The following is a 21,089-nucleotide window of genomic DNA, read 5'->3' as shown; positions in this document are numbered from 1 at the left end:
AGAGGATGGATACATGTTCTCATTCTGTTTACGTCAAATTCGGACTCTACCATTTGAACGTCTCAACAGAAATCGAGACTCATCAGACCAGGCAACATTTTTCCAGTCTTCAACAGTCCAATTTTGGTGAGCTCATGCAAATTGTAGCCTCTTTTTCCTATTTGTAGTGGAGATGAGTGGTACCCGGTGGGGTCTTCTGCTGTTGTAGCCCATCCGCCTCAAGGTTGTGCGTGTTGTGGCTTCACAAATGCTTTGCTGCATACCTCGGTTGTAACGAGTGATTATTTCAGTCAACAGGACTGCCGCATACTGGATGTTTTTCCCTTTTCACACCATTCTTTGTAAACCCTAGAAATGGTTGTGCGTGAAAATCCCAGTAACTGAGCAGATTGTGAAATACTCAGACCAGCCCGTCTGGCACCAACAACCATGCCACGCTCAAAATTGCTTAAATCGCCTTTCTTTCCCATTCTGACATTCAGTTTGGAGTTCAGGAGATTGTCTTGACCAGGAGCACCCCCCTAAATGCATTGAAGCAACTGCCAATGTATTTGGTTGACTAGATAATTGCATTAATGTGAAATAGAACAGGTGTTCCTAATAATTCTTTAGGTGAGTGTATATGCTTGTTCATTCCTTATCACTTCCTGTTGTATAGCTTTAGTGAGTTCCCTAGTTTTAATTTTACATCGGTTAATTTTCTGTATATAAAGACCTCTCACATATGCTTTCATGGCATCCCATACTGTCCCAATGGGTGCTGACCCTATGTTAAAATTTAAGAATTCCCTTTATATATTCTGTCAGGGGATCTTCCTCATCTAACAAGTGTATCCAGAAAGGGTTAAGTTTCCAGAGCGTTGAACCGTAGCGTCCCATGTCTTTTTTTCAAATCTCAATTCTATATGTATAGGAGAGTGATCCGAGAGGCATCGCGGTAAATATTCAATAACAGAGGTGTATGGCAAAGCTTCCAGGGATCCAATGGGTAGATCTATTCTGGACAAAGAATTATGGGACGCAGAGAAGCAGGAGTACTGCCGTTCCTGAGGGAATCTAATTCTCCACAGGTCGTGTAGGTTCAGCTCTCTGAGTAATTTTGCCAATGAGGTTTCCCCAGTATGTGTTAGATCATTAGGTGGCGGGAACTTATCCAAAGAAGGGTTCAGATATTTGTTAGTCACCCACCATCAGGACTGGCGCCTGGGGGCTTTGCACTATCCATGTCATTACCTCTTTTATTACACCGGTGGAGTATGGCGGTGGAATGTATATGGCAATTAGAAGAAATTTACCCCAAAAATAGAACAGTGCATACAAACATATCGGCCCTCAGTATCAATTTTACTAGAGTCTTATGTCAAGGACAAATCTAGATTCCCCTCCAAATGAGGGAAAAGTAAAGAAAAGGGAGCGCACAATAGGGGTAGTATGTTTAACCAAACAAATTAGTACAGTGAGAAATATCCAAACTCACCTTGTAGAGTTGTGCTTAAGTAGGCACAACTCTACTGTAGACTTAGTAGAGATAAGGTCTTTTTGCCAGGGTTGCAGCCGCAGATTGTTCTTTTGGATGGGATGTCCAATCCCCCAAAAAGGAATTTTCAGTAGAGAAAGTTTCTGCTTCGGCGCGAAAACACTGGAGAAGACAGTCTTAGGCTACATTCACACGTCCGTGGTGTGTTGCGGGTCCGCAACACACCAGCCCGTCACCCCCATAGAAATGCCTATTCTTGTCTGCAAGCTGCGGACAAGAATAGGAGATGCTCTATCTTTTTGCGGAGCTGCGGACCCAAAATCGGGGCCGCGCTCCGCAATTGCGGCTGCAGACAGCACACTGTGTGCTGTCTGCATCCATTCCGTCCCCATAGAGAATGAATGGGTCCGCACCCGTTCCGCAAAATTGCGGACGTGTGAATGGAGCCTTAATGAAAGAATTCTTCTTGTTTTAATAGAAACAACTCGTTTCAGGGATCACAATCTCCCCTTCATCAGGTTTCATAAGGGATCATTATGAAACCTGATGAAGGGGAGATTGTGATCCCCGAAACGCGTTGTTTCTATTAAAACAAGAAGAATTCTTTCATTAAGACCGTCTTCTCCAGTGTTTTCGCGCCAAAGCAGAAACTTTCTCTTTCTCTACTGAATTTTACTAGAGTGACACTCAAAGGGAATGGCTCTATGAACCAGGACACTAACCCCTCTAGTGTGCGTAGAGAAGGTGGAATGAAAGGCCTGTGAGATCCATGGTTTATGAAGCAGTCTTTAAGGGATTGTTTAGACAGGTGAGTCTCAGTGAGACACATTATAGCTGGTTGATATGTCTGGAGAGCCGTAAAAACCGCCTGACATTTAGAAGGATCTCCCAGGCCTCTAACATTCCATGCCAAAACGTGAGTTTTATCCGCCATCATTCCGTGATAAGCATAGGCGAGAGGGCGGACCAGGTACCCATATAAAACACTCGCCGTATGCAAATGAACAGTAGCATGCACTGTCTCTCTGCAGAACTTAACCCCCGATGAACCATAAAAATTATAATTCCTATAAAAGAACAAACTTTTGGTGGTCCCTAAGCAGGACCTGAGGCACAGGAAAAGTTCCTGTAACCCGCAACATAGGAAGCGGTAACACATCCGCATTTACGGACCAGAACTCTATGATAGAGAGATCCGGGCAGCAATAAAAGAGGGCATCACGTGGCATAATGGCATGTTTAACCCTTGACATGTCAACAAGACAAGTAACAATAACACAGGTATGAATACTAAAGTCAGTGTTGTATAGCACCAGATTGATTGCTACTCCATGACACGGTAGTGATCATGTAAGAACAGACTCATAACAAGCATTAAACATTATACTTATCTGCCCGTCCCCATAGTCTTCCATGGTGTCTCAGGAAAAGTCCCAGGCATGGCATTTCCCACTCTTCTATCAGTCGTTTTCATAGAGTTCAGATGACAGGGATTCCATTTGTTCAACCCAGTGGCTGGCTTCCTCCGGGGAGTCGAAAAAATGGGTTTCTCCTTTAAACATTATCCGCAGCTTTGAGGGATAAAGCATAGAGTATTGGATATTTTGTGCGCGTAGTCGTTTCTTGACGTCCAGGAATCGTGCACGCCGTCTCTGCACCTCCGCTTAGAAGTCTGGAAAAATGGAGACTCTTTGTCCATCTATGAATAGATTCTGGTGTTCTCTTGCCTTGTGGAGAATGGAATCTCTCTATCTTGAAAGTGTAGAATCCTCCTTAGCATTGGTCTAGGAGGGCCTCCCGGTGGTGGTGAGCGAGACGGCACTCTGTGCGCCCTCTCTATAGCAAAGAAGGGAGAGAGTATTTTCCAAATTTCTTTTTGAACCAGTCCTCAAAGAAATGGACAGCGTGGGACCCTTTGGATTTTTTAGGAACTCCCACTATGCGAAGGTTGTTTCTGCGCGATCTTTTTTCCAAGTCCTCCGTTTTATTTATTAGGAGGGTGATATTGTGGATTACTTAGCCAGATCACGTTTCATAGGGGAGACCTGATCTTCCAGGCTGGATACGCGTCCCTCTGCTTCAGCCATTCTTTCGTTAACTTTCCTCATGTCCTGTCTAATAAAGGACACATTCTCTTGGAGGGACCCAATGGATGTATTAAGGGTCATCAAGGCTGCACTACATTGGTGCACGGCTGCATAAATGTCCTTAGTGGTAGGATCAGACAGCAGTGGAAGCATGGGGATAGAGGGTTGTATTTGGGCTTTGCATAGAGAACTATGCTTGGTGGGGGGCCCACGTCACTTGCCTTCACCTCCTCCACGTGGGATCCGCCATCTTGAGAACAGGAGTCTCCCTCTGCAGAATGAGCGGCTGATGTCACCGCTTGTTCTGCCAGGACTCCGGGCACATTATCCTTCGGTGCGAGGGTCTCTTTAGAGGGGGAGGGGGCATGTGCATATTGTTCCAGGCGCACCGCCGCCTTAAGCGAAGCGGTCGCACCATGCTGCTTCGCTGAGGTCGGTCCCGCCGCCTCCTTGTCCTTCCTGCACGAACGAGTCATATTGGCCAGGTGTAGTAGGGAGATCTCCCTCGATAGTGTGATGGTGCTCGGCTGTTCAGATTGCCACAGCCACAGGATGGAGATGGATTTTAGCAAGCGCTGCCCGGGAGCTCTAGCGCACATGTCCTCCTACATTGCTGGCCAGGCCCACGCACCTATCTTTAATCATATGCCATAAGTCCCAGGTGGCCAAATCCTTTAAAGGGGTTCTACACCTTTTTCTTACTGATCGACAGGTCTGCTACCCAGGATCCCCACTGATCAGCTGTTTGAGAAGGCAGTAGCGATGTGGCCTTCATGCTACTTTGCATAGGCCAGTGACGTCACAACTATGTCACGTGGCTTGGGTGCAGCTCAGCCCCATTCACTTCAGTAGAGCTGAGCTGCGCCCAGGCCACGTGAAATAGTTGTGACGGCATTGGCCTGCGACAAGAAGGCCGCGGCGCAACTGTGATCACAGTTTCCTTCTCAAACTGGTTATGGACGGAGGTCCCCAACGAACAGATGCTGATGACCTATCTAGAGGATAGGTCATCGGTAAGAAAAAAGTGTAGGAACCTGTCAGGTTGAACATGGTGTCTGAGCTGGATGCAGCAGGTTATAGAGCAGGTAGAGCTGAGCAGATTAATATATAGTTTTATGGGAAAAGATTCAGTAAAACTATATTTAAACTTTATACATTTAAATTCCTGTTCATTCTGGGCTTTGAAGTCAAGTAGGAGGTCCTATCAGTGACTGACAGCTATCTCTGTATACACAGTCATAGAAGGAAGGCTGTCAATCACTGATAGGACTGCCTCCTTCACCTCAAAGACCAGAATGAACAGGAATTTAAGTGTATAAAATACAGGTTTAACAGAATCTTTTCCCATAAAACTATATATCAATCTGCTCAGCTCTTCCTGCTCTATATCATGCTGCCTTCACTCAGACTCTGTTCGCTCCAGGTTACACTGTATTTTCATGGTGACCGCTTACCTTTTAAGGGTGGGTTCACACTAGCGTTAGGAATTCCATTATGGCTTTCCATTATAACATGGTTATAACGCAAAATAACGGAATCCATAAGACGGAAGGACGGATCCGTTCTTCTGCCCATAGACTTGTATTATGACAGAATGCAAAACGGAAGACTTTAAAAGGCATTCCGTTTGCTCTTTGTCCTAATAGAAGTCTATGGGAATCAAAACTGATCCGTCTGGGTCCCGTTATGCAAGACGGAAAACAAAGTTTCACAGTCATGTCTTATATTATTCTCCTTCGAACTCCTTCAGCGGAATAAGAATAATTCGTTGGCCAGTAGAGCATGTTGTATAATCCTAAATCTTGCTGAGCTGTTATTTCTGAGGATATTCTCCTAACAGGCAGTGTGTGTGGCTGTGGTCATCTGCTCTGCCGTGACACAATGCACATTTCTGTTTTCAGTGGAAGAGATAAACAGTTGTGTTGAAGAAAACACTGAATGATTTGTACTCCTCTGGTTTATCTTCATAGCATGCTCATCTGCAAAGAGTCGGCCTCCTCTTGTACCATCCGTACCAGCCCCTATGATAACTCTTTAGATTTAGTGCCATAAATTTGACCTCAATAGACCATTAGTGTTTCATTAAATATCAGCATTGGTTCTTGAGCCTTTAAAGGGCATCTGTCAGCAGAGTTGTACCTGTGAAACTGGCTGACCTGTTTAATGTGCACTTGGCAGCTGAAGGCATCTGTGTTGGTCCTATGTGCCCGCATTGCTGAGAAAAATTATGTTGTAATATATGAAAATGAGCCTCTAGGAGCAACAGGGGCGTTGCCATTACACCTAGGGGTTCTGCTTTCTCTGCAACTGCCGTGCCCTCTGCACTTTGACAGGGCCAGGCAGGGAACACATCACCACTGCCTGGCCCTGTCAATCAAAGTTCAGAGGATGCAGCCGTTGCAAGGAGAGCTTTAAGTCGTGTCTTTTTTTGGTTAAGCTTTAAAGGCTATGTACACCTTTTTGGAGGCAGTTTTTGTTTATGATTGCATTTTGCTCATTTTTGTCTAAAAATCATATTTTCAATTGGCGTTTATTAAAATTATTTAGCCATTTTGTCACAAAGGGTTAACTTTTTTTTTTCTAGCTGTGTGACTGGTACTTTCACTTTTAGGCCTTGTTCACACGTCAGTTATTTGATCAGTTATTTCCATAAGTTATTGTGGGCCAAAACCAGTTGCAGATCTTTTCATTATATCTCATCTCTGTGTAGCCTCCACCCCTGGTTTTGGCCCAAAAAAATGATTCATATAACTGAGGCGTGAACAAAGCCTTAGGCTACTTTCACACCTGCGTTAGGTGCGGATCCGTCTGGTATCTGCACAGACTGATCCGCACCTATAATGCAAACGCTTAGATCCGTTCAGAACGGATCCGTTTGCATTACCATGAACAAACATTTTATTTTTTATTTTTTTTTGTTCATGATAATGCAAACGGATCCGTTTTGACTTTACATTGAAAGTCAATGGGGGACGGATCCGTTTGAAAATTGAGCCATATTGTGTCAACTTCAAACGGATCCGTCCCCATTGACTTACATTGTAAGTCTGGACGGATCCGTTTGCCTCCGCGCGGCCAGGCGGACACCCAAACGCTGCAAGCCGCGTTCAGGGGTCCGCCTGCTGAGCGGAGCGGAGGACAAACGGTGCCAGACTGATGCATTCTGAGCGGATCCGCATCCACTCAGAATGCATTAGGGCTGGACGGATCGGGGCCGCTTGTAAGAGCCTTCAAACGGAGCTCACAAGCGGAGCCCCGAACGCTAGTGTGAAAGTAGCCTTACTTTGTCATCTAACAACCCTTATCTGTAAACTACTGAGAGGTCAAAACACTTATTTAGCCACATTCTTATCAGTAAGATAAGGATTGAGCTTTGATGTTTATAATGTCAGAGAGCAGAGATTAGGAGTCTGTTTGCTCCCTAGATGACAGAAAAGACAGAAAATCCACAGGCTGCTACTACAGCATCTCGGCTATGTACACAAAAAAGGATTCCATATTTTAATAAAGACCAATTGAATAAATTATTTTTAGCTCAAAATAAGTACAATGCAGTAATAAAAAAAAATGCCCCCAAAGGTGTACATAGCCTTTTAACCACCGCTGGGTTCAGACCTGAGCGTACTCTGTATGCGCGATTTTATCGGGCGTTTACATACGTGGGAGGGAAGCAAGCAAACGCCCATTGTCGCGCATTCCAGGAAGTCTATGTGCGGGAACGCGCGACCATACGCCCCAAAGAAGCTCCTGTACTTCTTGGGGCGTAGGGCGTTTTACAGCACGTAAAACTATCTCCTGAATGGTAGCAGCTAGAAACATGAAACTGGTCTTGTTTGAAAGCTGACATTCCAGCAATCAGTACAAGGGAAGAAATCACTGCTAGAAATCGACATACTGTGAATGCAGCTGAAAGTGAAAGTAAAAACAGGTTCTAACAGTGATTTCTCGTCTGTTTGCTTGGACTGTTTTGTATGAAAGCCTGGAATGTCAGCTTTCAAACAAGACAAGTTGTTTCTAGCTGCTACCATTCAGAGATAGCAGCCCTCCCCCCTCCAGTTAGCTACTTTTCCCACTGCCCGAGCTGAACTCAGGCAAAACAGTTAGGTGGTTAAAGGATATGGAAAGTTTTGGAACCATTTTTGTTAAATTTGATTTAGATGTTATTTGTAGTGTTGAGCGAAGCAAGCGTCTGATGCGTCATCTGCTTCATTCAAAACTTCGGCATAATACTGTACGGAGATTCGTCTCCGTACATCATTAGAATGTATGGGCTCCGATGAGTCGAAGTAAGTTATTCGCGAAGTCGCGCGTGACTTCGTTGAATAAATTCTATAGTTGATTTTTAAAGTGGAAAGCCACTTTAAAACTAACTTGGCTTGGGTTCCGATTAGGGTGTTTGTACACACACTGTACTATTGATTAATATGTTTGTTAAAAAGGTACGCTTTAAGGATTTACCAAGTATTGTTTCTACCTTTTTGATCTAATTGTGTTTTTGTTCATTGATCAGTTATGCTGGAAGGAAGTTTTGAAGATGTAGAGAAATGCCTGTCAGACTTGGAGGAACTATGTGAACAATGTGAATTTCAGCGGTTCCAGCATATGCAGTACAGACAGTTAGAAAACTACAAGAAAATGAAAAGGTTGGTGTCAATCTATATATATAAAAAAAGGACGTATGTATGTTCCGCGATCACTCAAAAACGCAACCACCGATTTCAACGAAACTTGGTATACACATCCCTTGCTACCTGGAAAAAACTCTTGTGGGGAGTCACAGCTCTCTAGCACGTACTGTTCCTGAAATATTACCAAAAAATGCAAATATGGCACATCACATGACATACATTAGCCAATAGAAGCCTGCAGGTCTTTCTCTTCATATCCCAACTGTCATACACACGGTCACATGTCCCTTATCAGCCAATAGAAGCTCACAGGTCCTTTAGTCTCCACATACACAGTTTTACACCAGGTTTCCATAACAACCCAGCCATTTTTCTTCAGTGCTGCAGGTCAGCTTTAAATGGGCAGGGAGCTGTGGATGACACTGTTAAGGGAGCGGAGTGCTGTGGAGGTCACAGTTTAGGGGGCAGGTAGGGTGGCTATTCAGGCCACCCTCAAAAGATGGATTTAAAAACCCCGCCCCTAGGTCCCACCAAGCCACACCCCCAATCTGGTTATGCCACGCCCCCTCCCACTTCACAGCCGACAGGGATTGAAAAAATGAAGGTAAAAATCAACTTCTGTCAGCTGCAGGGGTGGGAGGGACGGTGACTTTCTCCCTGCAGCTCACGCTTAGACAGCACAGTGCTGCTGTCTTAGAGTGAGCCGTTCAAAAGGACATTCTTGTGTGAGATATTCCCAAAAAATGCATTAGCCAATAGAAGCCTGGTCACATGTCCATTATCAGCCAATAGAAGCTCACAGGTCCTTAGTCTCCACATACACACAGTTTTACACTAGGTTTCCATAACAGCCCAGCCGTTTTTCTTCACTGCTGTAGGTCAGCTTTAAAGGGGCAGGGCGCTGTGGATGACGCTATTAAGGGAGCGGAGTGCTATGGAGGTCACAGTTCAGGGGCAGATAGGGTGGCCATTCAGGCCACCCTCAAAAGACAGACTTAAAGCCCCCAGGTCCCTCTAAGCCACGCCACCTCCCTCTCCGCAGCCGACGGGGGATTGAAAAATGAAGGTAAAAATCAACTTCTGTCAGCTGCAGGGGATTGAGGGAGGGTGACTTTCTCCCTGCAGCTCATGCTCAGACAGCACAGTGCTGCTGTCTGAGAGTGAGCTGTTCAAAAGAACATCCCTGTGTCCGTCCAGGCCCTGCGCTGGACGGAGGACAGGGAGTCTTAAAGCCGGACTGTCCGGCCTAAAACCGGACCTCTGGCCACCCTAGGGGCAGGCTGCTGTGAAGGTCACTGTTAAGGGGGCGGCATGCTGTCGAGGTAACTGTTAAAGGGGCGGGCTGCTGTGTAGGTCACTGATAAGGGGGCGGGCACTGTGGAGGTCACAGTTAAGGGGACGGTCCGCTATAGAGGTCAGTGTTAAAGGGTGGGGTGCTGTAGAGGTCACTGTTAAGGGGGATACTGTTGATATCTTTTAATGACCTACACAAGCATTAAATGAAATGGATGAAATATACCCGTGCGAAGCCGGGTCCTTCTGCTAGTATTATATACAGGGGAAGATTTGTCAAGCCCCCTGTGGCAAAGTAGTGGTTCCAGAAAGCTGAAGATTTTTGCACAAGCCCTGGTTTTCTGCAAACCTTTGTAACTTTTTGCCATCTTTTATAAAAGGGTTGGCTAGAGGCCTGCACAGCCCAACTAATTTAAAATGTGTCCATCTCCTAGCTAGATTCTGGCACACAGACCTGCTGAGAAGTGCTAATAAGCCATAAGGCGTGCACACCACTCCACCACTAAGCAGATCAAAACTGGCATTAGAAACGCCAGTCTTGATAAATCCGCCCCACCGAATGTTAAGTATATGTCATTTAGTGTGACAAGATTACCATGGCTCCTTGACTCGATCATGTCACATTCTTAGGCCTCATACACACGGCTGTTGTTTTGGTCCGCATTCGAGCTGCCGTTTTGGCAGCTCGGATGCGGACCCATTCACTTCAATGGGGCCGCAAATAATGCAGACAGCACTCTGTGTGCTGTCCAAATACGTTGCTCTGTTCCGTGGACCGCTAAAAAAATATAACATGTCCTATTCTTGTCTGAGCTTTGCGGCCAAGAATAGGCATTTATATTAAAGGCTGTCCGTGCCAATCCGCAAATTGCGGAACGCGCATGGACGCCATCCGTGTTTTGCGGACCGCAAAACACACCACGGTTGTGTGCATGAGGCCTTATGCTGTGAAAGCAGCTTCTTATGCAGACTTATGGCCTGATTAAGTTGGGCTGTCCTTTGTACATTACTTTGAGGTTCCAAGAATTATATTCTGCATTGCCATAGCTCCATGGAAGCTGTTTTGGTTGTCACTCCCTTATCAGCTATATCTATTAGTAACGGTGGTTTTACACACTTTGATAATGCATACAGTTCCTGATTATAAAGGAAGCATGTGATGCATCTTTTTATGTAGAAATTATTTAATGCATGGAGAAATCTCATCATTGTGTGAACTATAACTAATGGCAATAAATAAGGCAAAACTCTCACGAATCCATCGAGGGATTGCAGATAACCAACCATGACCTTTTTTTTGATCTTATGATCCAAGTATTTAGTACTTCTGAAGATATGTGGTTGCAGTTTGGACTTTATAAAGCCGTAGTCTGTGAGTCTTCACACATTGAGACAATCGTTATTGACTTGAATTTAGTTGGGAAAAAATATATATATATTGTAAGAAGGTACAAGGAATCATCGTAGATGATAGGTACATGTTACCGAGGTTCCTGGCCTTGGTGGAGTAAGAGCCAATTTTTATGTGTCAGCAGCAGTTGTTGTTTGACACCTAGTTGCTTAGTATGGCTGGAATAGCTGATCTGGGACGGCTCTTACTGGGAGTAGTCAAAGTGCTGGGTGGGTGACTACTCCCCATGTTCCAGGCCGGGTTTTGCCAGGCATAAAAACCAGCCAGCACTGCCAGGTGGGGGAGGATTACCTCCGTCTTACAGTGGAGCTCAGGAGGTCCGTGTGCTTTGATCTGAGGGCTGTGTTACGATCCGCAACTTGAGCCGGGCTGGAGGGCTCAGACCCCTGTGAGGGTGAACAGGCCGCCTAACGTTTGTCTGTGGACGTGACAAAGCAAAACTTCCAACGGTGTGAAGTAACACCCAGGAAAAAAGGTGACTGTTTTGTATATGAACTTTTCATGTATGTGAACGATCACCAAGCCACTTGCGTTTTTTGTTTTCACGTGTGAATAAACACTGATGTTTTGAACCAAGAACTTGCACTTTGCCTCTGTGCTGCACCCGCTAATCCTAACTACCAGAGCGAATCCCCACAAAATATATATATATATATATATATATATATATATATATACACACTTAAAATGCTGCAGCGGTAATGTTTTGGCTGCAGTGATGATCAGTGCAAGGCAGAAAGAGAAGCTGAATGTGAGTCGGGACATTTCTGGATCCTAAGGAAACCACCAGTCCACCAGCTATTAAGCCCTTTCCAACCACCGCCATATGTGCACAGGGGAAGTCGGGTCTTTAACCACCTCAGCCCCCAGTGCTTAAACACCCTGAAAGACCAGGCCACTTTTTACACTTCTGACCTACACTACTTTCACCGTTTATTGCTCGGTCATGCAACTTACCACCCAAATGAATTTTACCTCCTTTTCTTCTCACTAATAGAGCTTTCATTTGGTGGTATTTCATTGCTGCTGACATTTTTACTTTTTTTGTTATTAATCGAAATTTAACGATTTTTTTGCAAAAAAATGACATTTTTCACTTTCAGTTGTAAAATTTTGCAAAAAAAACGACATCCATATAGAAATTTTGCTCTAAATTTATAGTTCTACATGTCTTTGATAAAAAAAAAATGTTTGGGTAGAAAAAAAATGGTTTGGGTAAAAGTTATAGCGTTTACAAACTATGGTACAAAAATGTGAATTTCCGCTTTTTGAAGCAGCTCTGACTTTCTGAGCACCTGTCATGTTTCCTGAGGTTCTACAATGCCCAGACAGTACAAACACCCCACAAATGACCCCATTTCTGAAAGTACACACCCTAAGGTATTCGCTGATGGGCATAGTGAGTTCATAGAACTTTTTATTTTTTGTCACAAGTTAGCGGAAAATGATGATTTTTTTTTTTTTTTTTTTTTTTTCTTACAAAGTCTCATATTCCACTAACTTGTGACAAAAAATAAAAAGTTCTATGAACTCACTATGCCCATCACGAAATACCTTGGGGTCTCTTCTTTCCAAAATGGGGTCACTTGTGGGGTAGTTATACTGCCCTGGCATTCTAGGGGCCCAAATGTGTGGTAAGGAGTTTGAAATCAAATTCAGTAAAAAATGACCTGTGAAATCCGAAAGGTGCTCTTTGGAATATGGGCCCCTTTGCCCACCTAGGCTGCAAAAAAGTGTCACACATCTGGTATTGCCGTACTCAGGAGAAGTTGAGGAATGTGTTTTGGGGTGTCTTTTTACATATACCCATGCTGGGTGAGATAAATATCTTGGTCAAATGACAACTTTGTATAAAAAAATGGGAAAAGTTGTCTTTTGCCAAGATATTTCTCTCACCCAGCATGGGTATATATAAAATGACACCCCAAAACACATTCCCCACCTTCTCCTGAGTACGGAGATACCAGATGTGTGACACTTTTTTGCAGCCTAGGTGGGCAAAGGGGCCCATATTCCAAAGAGCACCTTTCGGATTTCACTCGTCATTTTTTACTGAATTTGATTTCAAACTCCTTACCACACATTTGGGCCCCTAGAATGCCAGGGCAGTATAACTACCCCACAAGTGACCCCATTTTGGAAAGAAGACACCCCAAGGTATTCCGTAAGGGGCATGGCGAGTTCCTAGAATTTTTTATTTTTTGTCACAAGTTAGTGGAAAATGATGATTTTTTTTTTTTTTTTTTTTTTTCATACAAAGTCTCATATTCCACTAACTTGTGACAAAAAATAAAAACTTCCATGAACTCACTATGCCCATCAGCGAATACCTTGGGGTCTCTTCTTTCCAAAATGGGGTCACTTGTGGGGTAGTTATACTGCCCTGGCATTCTAGGGGCCCAAATGTGTGGTAAGGAGTTTGAAATCAAATTCTGTAAAAATTGACCTGTGAAATCCGAAAGGTGCTCTTTGGAATATGGGCCCCTTTGCCCACCTAGGCTGCAAAAAAGTGTCACACATCTGGTATCTCCGTATTCAGTAGAAGTTGGGGAATGTGTTTTGGGGTGTCTTTTTACATATACCCATGCTGGGTGAGAGAAATATCTTGGTCAAATGCCAACTTTGTATAAAAAAATGGGAAAAGTTGTCTTTTGCCAAGATATTTCTCTCACCCAGCAGGGGTATATGTAAAATGACACCCCAAAACACATTCCCCACCTTCTCCTGAGTACGGAGATACCAGATGTGTGACACTTTTTTGCAGCCTAGGTGGGCAAAGGGGCCCATATTCCAAAGAGCACCTTTCGGATTTCACAGGTCATTTATTACAGAATTTGATTTCAAACTCCTTACCACACATTTGGGCCACTAGAATGCCAGGGCAGTATAACTACCCCACAAGTGACCCCATTTTGGAAAGAAGACACCCCAAGGTATTCGCTGATGGACATAGTGAGTTCATGGAAGTTTTTATTTTTTGTCACAAGTTAGTGGAATATGAGACTTTGTATAAAAAAAAAAAAAAAAAAAAAAAAATCAGCATTTTCCACTAACTTGTGACAAAAAATAAAAAATTCTAGGAACTCGCCATGCCCCTCACGGAATACCTTGGGGTGTCTTCTTTCCAAAATGGGGTCACTTGTGGGGTAGTTATACTGCCCTGGCATTTTCCAGGGGCCCTAATGTGTGGTAAGTAGGTAAATGACCTGTGAAATCCTAAAGGTGCTCTTTGGAATATGGGCCCCTTTGCCCACCTAGGCTGCAAAAAAGTGTCACACATGTGGTATCGCCGTATTCAGGAGAAGTTGGGGAATGTGTTTTGGGGTGTCATTTTACATATACCCTTGCTGGGTGAGAGAAATATCTTGGCAAAAGACAACTTTTCCCATTTTTTTATACAAAGTTGGCATTTGACCAAGATATTTCTCTCACCCAGCATGGGTATATGTAAAATGACACCCCAAAACACATTCCCCAACTTCTCCTGAGTACGGCGATACCAGATGTGTGACACTTTTTTGCAGCCTAGATGCGCAAAGGTGCCCAAATTCCTTTTAGGAGGGCATTTTTAGACATTTGGATACCAGACTTCTTCTCACGCTTTGGGGCCCCTAGAATGCCAGGGCAGTATAAATACCCCACATGTGACCCCATTTTGGAAAGAAGACACCCCAAGGTATTCAATGAGGGGCATGGCGAGTTCATAGAAAAAAAAAATTTTTGGCACAAGTTAGCGGAAATTGATATTTTTAATTTTTTTCTCACAAAGTCTCCCGTTCCGCTAACTTGGGACAAAAATTTCAATCTTTCATGGACTCAATATGCCCCTCACGGAATACCTGGGGGTGTCTTCTTTCCGAAATGGGGTCACATGTGGGGTATTTATACTGCCCTGGCATTCTAGGGGCCCTAAAGCGTGAGAAGAAGTCTGGAATATAAATGTCTAAAAAATTTTACGCATTTGGATTCCGTGAGGGGTATGATGAGTTCATGTGAGATTTTATTTTTTGACACAAGTTAGTGGAATATGAGACTTTGTAAGAAAAAAAAAAAATAATTCCGCTAACTTGGGCCAAAAAAATGTCTGAATGGAGCCTTACAGAGGGGTGATCAATGACAGGGGGGTGATCAATGACAGGGGGGGTGATCAATGACAGGGGGGGTGATCAATGACAGGGGGGGTGATCAATGACAGGGGGGGTGATCAATGACAGGGGGGGTGATCAATGACAGGGGGGTGATCAATGACAGGGGGGTGATCAATGACAGGGGGGGTGATCAATGACAGGGGGGGTGATCAATGACAGGGGGGGTGATCAATGACAGGGGGGGTGATCAATGACAGGGGGGGTGATCAATGACAGGGGGGTGATCAGGGAGTCTATATGGGGTGATCACCACAGTCATTGATCATGCCCCTGTAAGGCTTCATTCAGACGTCCGGATGCGTTTTGCGGATCCGATCCATCTATCAGTGGATCCGTAAAAATCATGCGGACGTCTGAATGGAGCTTTACAGGGGTGTAATCAATGACAGGGGGGGTGATCAGGGAGTCTATATGGGGTGATCACCACAGTCATTGATCACGCCCCTGTAAGGCTTCATTCAGACGTCCGGATGCGTTTTGCGGATCGGATCCATCTATTAGTGCATCCGTAAAAATCATGCGGACATCTGAATGGAGCTTTACAGGGGGGTGATCAGGGAGTCTATATGGGGTGATCACCACAGTCATTGATCATGCCCCTGTAAGGCTTCATTCAGACGTCCGGATGCGTTTTGCGGATCGGATCCATCTATCAGTGCATCCGTAAAAATCATGCGGACATCTGAATGGAGCTTTACAGGGGGGTGATCAGGGAGTCTATATGGGGTGATCACCACAGTCATTGATCATGCCCCTGTAAGGCTTCATTCAGACGTCCGGATGCGTTTTGCGGATCCGATCCATCTATCAGTGCATCCGTAAAAATCATGCGGACGTCTGAATGGAGCTTTACAGGGGGGTGATCAATGACAGGGGTGTGATCAATGACAGGGGGGTGATCAGGGAGTCTATATGGGGTGATAACCACAGTCATTGATCACGCCCCTGTAAGGCTTCATTCAGACGTCCGGATGCGTTTTGCGGATCCGATCCATCTATCAGTGGATCCGTAAAAATCATGCGGACGTCTGAATGGAGCTTTACAGGGGGGAAATCAATGACAGGGGTGTAATCAATGACAGGGGGGTGATCAGGGAGTCTATATGGGGTGATAACCACAGTCATTGATCACGCCCCTGTAAGGCTTCATTCAGACGTCCGGATGCGTTTTGCGGATCCGATCCATCTATCAGTGGATCCGTAAAAATCATGCGGACGTCTGAATGGAGCTTTACAGGGGGTTGATCAATGACAGGGGGGTAATCAATGACAGGGGGGTGATCAGGGAGTCTATATGGGGTGATCAGGTGCTAATAAGGGGTTAATAAGTGACGGGGGGGGGTGTAGTGTAGTGTAGTGGTGCTTGGTGCTACTTTACTGAGCTACCTGTGTCCTCTGGTGGTCGATCCAAACAAAGGGGACCACCAGAGGACCAGGTAGCAGGTATATTAGACGCTGTTATCAAAACAGCGTCTAATATACCTGTTAGGGGTTAAAAAAATCACATCTCCAGCCTGCCAGCGAACGATCGCCGCTGGCAGGCTGGAGATCAACTCTCTTACCTTCCGTTCCTGTGAGCGCGCGCGCCTGTGTGCGCGCGTTCACAGGAAATCTCGCGTCTCGCGAGATGACGCACGGATGCGTCCAGGAGGAATGAATCAACCACCTTCCGGACGCATCCGTGCGTTAGGCGGTCGGGAGGTGGTTAAAGTTGGTGCCTGTTAGCAGGCGCATAGTCTCTGGGTTTCAAAATTTTTAAACAGCAGACACTCAGGGATAATGTCTGCAATTGGTGATGGCGCCGATCGCAGACACCTAACCTCTTAGATGCCATTGTCAAATGTGACCACAGCATCTGGCAGCAGAAAACCCGGGAGTGCTGCGCTCCTGTGTCCTGAACAGCTCCCCGCATGGCGATTTAGTGAAGTCGTTCACTCTATTAGATAGCATGGGTGTCTCTGCAGAAACCCATGAATGCAAGGCTTCTTGGGAAAATAGTAAGTCTGCAATTAATTGCAAAGATTCATTGAATGTAAGGGAGAAGCTATCTAATAATTGCTTCTTATAGTCACCTAGGATGATATAAAAAAAAAAAAGTTAAAAAAATACAAAATCTCTCCTGTCACCAGATCACCTGTATTAAGGCAGGTACATAGCCTGGTAGGGGTGATTCTGCAGGTTAAAATAATACCTTCCTCCTCATTGTTGGCGCTACGGTTGTTGATAAAAATCTTATTTTTCTTTTTCTTTTGCTGCAGGCAATTTTGTGCACCAGGAGGCACGGCTATGTGACGTCTAAACACCCCCTCCCCTTGATTGACAGCTCTAGAGTACAACTTGGTCTAGTGCTGTCAATCAAGAGGAGGGGGTGCTCGTACTGAAATAGCCCGCCTCATGGTGCTCTAAATTGCATGCCAGCAAGGGAATAAAAGTACGATTTTATCAACAACCATGGTGCCGACAGTAAGGAGGAAGGTATTATTTTTAAACTGGGATAACCCCTACCAGGCTATGTGCCTGCTGAAAAACTATATAAATGTGTAATCCCTGCAATCATGCTTAGCTGTAGAATGAAGGTAACAGGTCAGTTAGGGAATGCCGTAAAAGCAAAAACTATAAAACTGTGTCAGAATTTAAATTTTTTTATTGAATTTCTTTTCCAGTTCCACCGCGTTAGGATTTTTCCAACTTCCCACGACCTTTTATGCAGTATTAAATGGTGCCATCAGAAAGTACAACTTGCCCAGCAAAACACTAGCTCTCATACGGCTATATGAACTAAAGAGTTAGGGCTGTTTCACACGAGCGGATGCCGTGCGTGACATCTGCTCCGTGAATGACAGCCAAGACCCGATGCAGACTGCAGAAGCACGGAGCATTAACATGACTGATAATGCTCCGTGCCTCTCTGTGATCTCTTTACTACGAAATCACGGTGACAACTTTATCTCACTGTGATTTCGTAGTAAAGAGATCACAGAGAGGCAAAGAGCATTATCAGTCATGTTAATGCTCCGTGAGTGCTTCACGGAGCGGATGTCTCGCACAGCATCCGCTCGTGTGAAACAGCCCTTATAGATCTGGAAAGGCAGAGAGGCACTCAAAAATGGAAAATCCTCCGGGGCTGAAAGAGTTAAAGAGGACCTTCAGCAAGATCAGCCCCATTAACCACATTGCCTGCCAAGTAAAAAAGCATACATTTCTTATGTAGATCACTTACGGAGTTCACCTGCAGTTAAAGTTTGTATCATTATGCAGATATCATTATGCAGATAAGGTGTTAAGTACACCGAGCGGCAGGCTCCGACGCAGTGTCTCAATTGCCCCTCCCCATGATTGACGGGGCCAGACATCTTGCCTGGCCCTGTATTCCCATGTCTGCCGCCTGATTCAGTGTGTCTGTACAGGCACAATAGTTTTCTGTGCTCCTGAGGAAGCCGAAGCAGATATACTGCACGGCGCAGGCACAGGATTACTGTCCGAGGGCAGTTGAAACATATCGTTAGAGCTAAGGTGCCCCTAAGAGCTCAGGTCCACCCCTTTGTAAACGTAATGCCTCATTTGCAGAATAATAAAAGCTTTAATTGCACATGAACGGGGCAACCGCTTCTCATTTGCAATTTTCCAATATGCTGCTATCTTTACATTTTGAGTAGAAATCCTCTTTAAGAAAATTTACCGGGGGTCTTCAACCCACCTTTTTAGGACACTCCTGATAAGTAGGGGTGCGCCGAAATTCCGGCAGCCGAAAATATCGGCCGAAAATGTACCTAATCCATTTCGGCCGATATTGTTACATATCGGCCGAAAATATGGGGTGTAGGATTTGTCACCCACCATCTGCGGGCGGGGGCGCCGGGCGGGCGGTTTACTGCATCTTTATTTTACCTTGCAATCGTGACGCTCCAGTAAGAACTCTGCAGGCAGAGCGGAGGGCGGCGTAACGTCACTTACTCACGTGACGCGCCTGCTCCGCCTCCTTCATTCATAAAGTGGGCGGAGCAGGTGCGTCACGTGAGTAAGTGACGTTACGCCGCCCTCCGCTCTGCCTGCAGAGTTCTTACTGGAGCGTCACGATTGTAAGGTAAAATAAAGATGCAGTGAGTGATGCTGTGAGCAGCAGGGCCGGGGCTGTTATGGGTAGGGGGATCGGTCTATGGCACTGCTATGGGGAGGGGGGATCTGTGCACTGTTATGGGGAGGGGGGATCTGTGCACTGTTATGGGGAAAGGGATCTGTGCACTGTTATGGGGAAAGGGATCTGTGCACTGTTATGGGAAAAGGGATCTGTGCACTGTTATGCCCATAACAGTGCACATATCCCCCCCCCTCCATAACAGCGCCACCCACAGATCCCCCTCTCCATAACAGCGCCACCCACAGATCCCCCCCCCCCCCTCTCCATAACAGCGCCACCCACAGATCCCCCCCTCCATAACAGCGCCACCCACAGATCCCCCTCTCCATAACAGCGCCACCCACAGATGCCCCTCTCCATAACAGCGCCACCCACAGATCCCCCTCTCCATAACAGCGCCACCCACAGATCCCCCTCTCCATAACAGCGCCACCCACAGATCCCCCTCTCTATAACAGCGCCACCCACAGATCCCTCTCTCCATAACAGCGCCACCCACAGATCCCTCTCTCCATAACAGCGCCACCCACAGATCCCCCTCTCCATAACAGCGCCACCCACAGATCCCTCTCTCCATAACAGCGCCACCCACAGATCCCTCTCTCCATAACAGCGCCACCCACAGATCCCCCTCTCCATAACAGCGCCACCCACAGATCCCCCTCTCCATAACCGCACCAATCATTAAAAAAAAAGTATTTTAAAAGTATTTGGGCAAAAAGGCAGTTTCGGTTTTCGGTCAAGGGCATCCTGAATTTTCGGTTTCGGACCAGAATTTTCATTTCGGTGCACCCCTACTGATAAGTGACTTCGAGTTTCATTTTTGTATCATTTTTCTTCTTCTGATGAATATTCTTCTATACCAGGCTCATTTTTCTGGCTCACTTCTAAATGTATTTTTGAGATGTCATTTCTGAGGAAGTTTACAGAGACTGCCACTTTGGCAGTAGAAGGCAGACTGTGGCTGAATGCCTGTATAAGTTTCTCCCAAGCTCAAAAGCTATGATGGCTTAACCCCCTCCAGACTACTGAACTTAAATTGACATTAGTATTTTAAACAGTCCTTGTATTGTGTTATGTGTGCTGTGTAAATGAGCACTAGATTGCTTTGCTTTGTCCTTGAAGGGGAGCTAACGTAAGCACCAACCATAAGAGAGATTGCTTCTGCCGTCAGGTGGTTTTATGGTTTCCTTTATGACAGTCAGTGTTTTGGTCAGTGATTTCCATCAGTGATTGTGAGCCAAAATCGGGATTGGAGCCTCCACAGAGATAAGGTGTTCCCTCCCGGCAATCGCTAACTAGCTAGCGGGGGAGAACACTGCTATTACATGCAGCGATTTCCTCCACAGCATATGGAGAAGCGATCGCTATGCCATCGTTTGTCCCCATACTGTCGCTATTAGACCCTACAATCTGCCACCGGCAAGCGCTGATTTTTTAAGCATGCTTACAAATTAGAATTACTCGCCGGCAGTATTACACTGATGAGCGCTTAACGTCTAATTCCCCCCCCCCCCTCCCCCCTCCCCGCTTCCCACTACATTATATACCATGTTAAATTTCGGCATTAGGCCTTTTCTTCTTTTTACGGGCTGTTTTTTGCGTTCCGTATACGGAACCATTCATTTCAATTGTTCCGCGAAAAAACGGAATGTACTCCGTATGCATTCAGTTTCCGTATTTCTGTTCCGTTGAAAGTTAGAACATGTCCTATTATTGCCTGCAAATCTCGTTCCGTGGCTCCATTCAAGTCAATGGGTCCGCAAAAAAATATAAAAAAAACATACGGAAATGCTTCCATATGTCTTCCATATCCGTTCTGTTTTTGCGGAACCATCTATTGAAAATTTTATGCCCAGCCCTATTTTTTCCATGTAATTACTGTATATGGTTTACGGAAAAACAGA

The 21,089-nt window shown here is 45.3% G+C and overlaps 1 protein-coding gene across 1 annotated transcript in view; it reads left to right on the top strand.

The window, feature by feature from the left end:
• Window positions 1–21,089, top strand: part of DTNBP1 (dystrobrevin binding protein 1) — a 134,286-nt gene that overhangs the window by 28,977 nt on the left and 84,220 nt on the right. Inside the window, exon 6 of the mRNA XM_040432620.1 lies at window positions 8,075–8,207. Within this exon, the coding sequence (XP_040288554.1) occupies window positions 8,075–8,207 (133 nt within the window). The remainder of the gene's footprint in view (window positions 1–8,074; window positions 8,208–21,089) is intronic.

The sequence above is a fragment of the Bufo bufo genome, chromosome 5, assembly GCF_905171765.1.
Source record: "Bufo bufo chromosome 5, aBufBuf1.1, whole genome shotgun sequence".
Classification (NCBI taxonomy): Eukaryota; Metazoa; Chordata; class Amphibia; order Anura; family Bufonidae; genus Bufo; species Bufo bufo.
The sequence above is the reverse complement of the archived record's forward strand: the minus strand, read 5'-3'. Positions and strand labels throughout refer to the sequence as shown.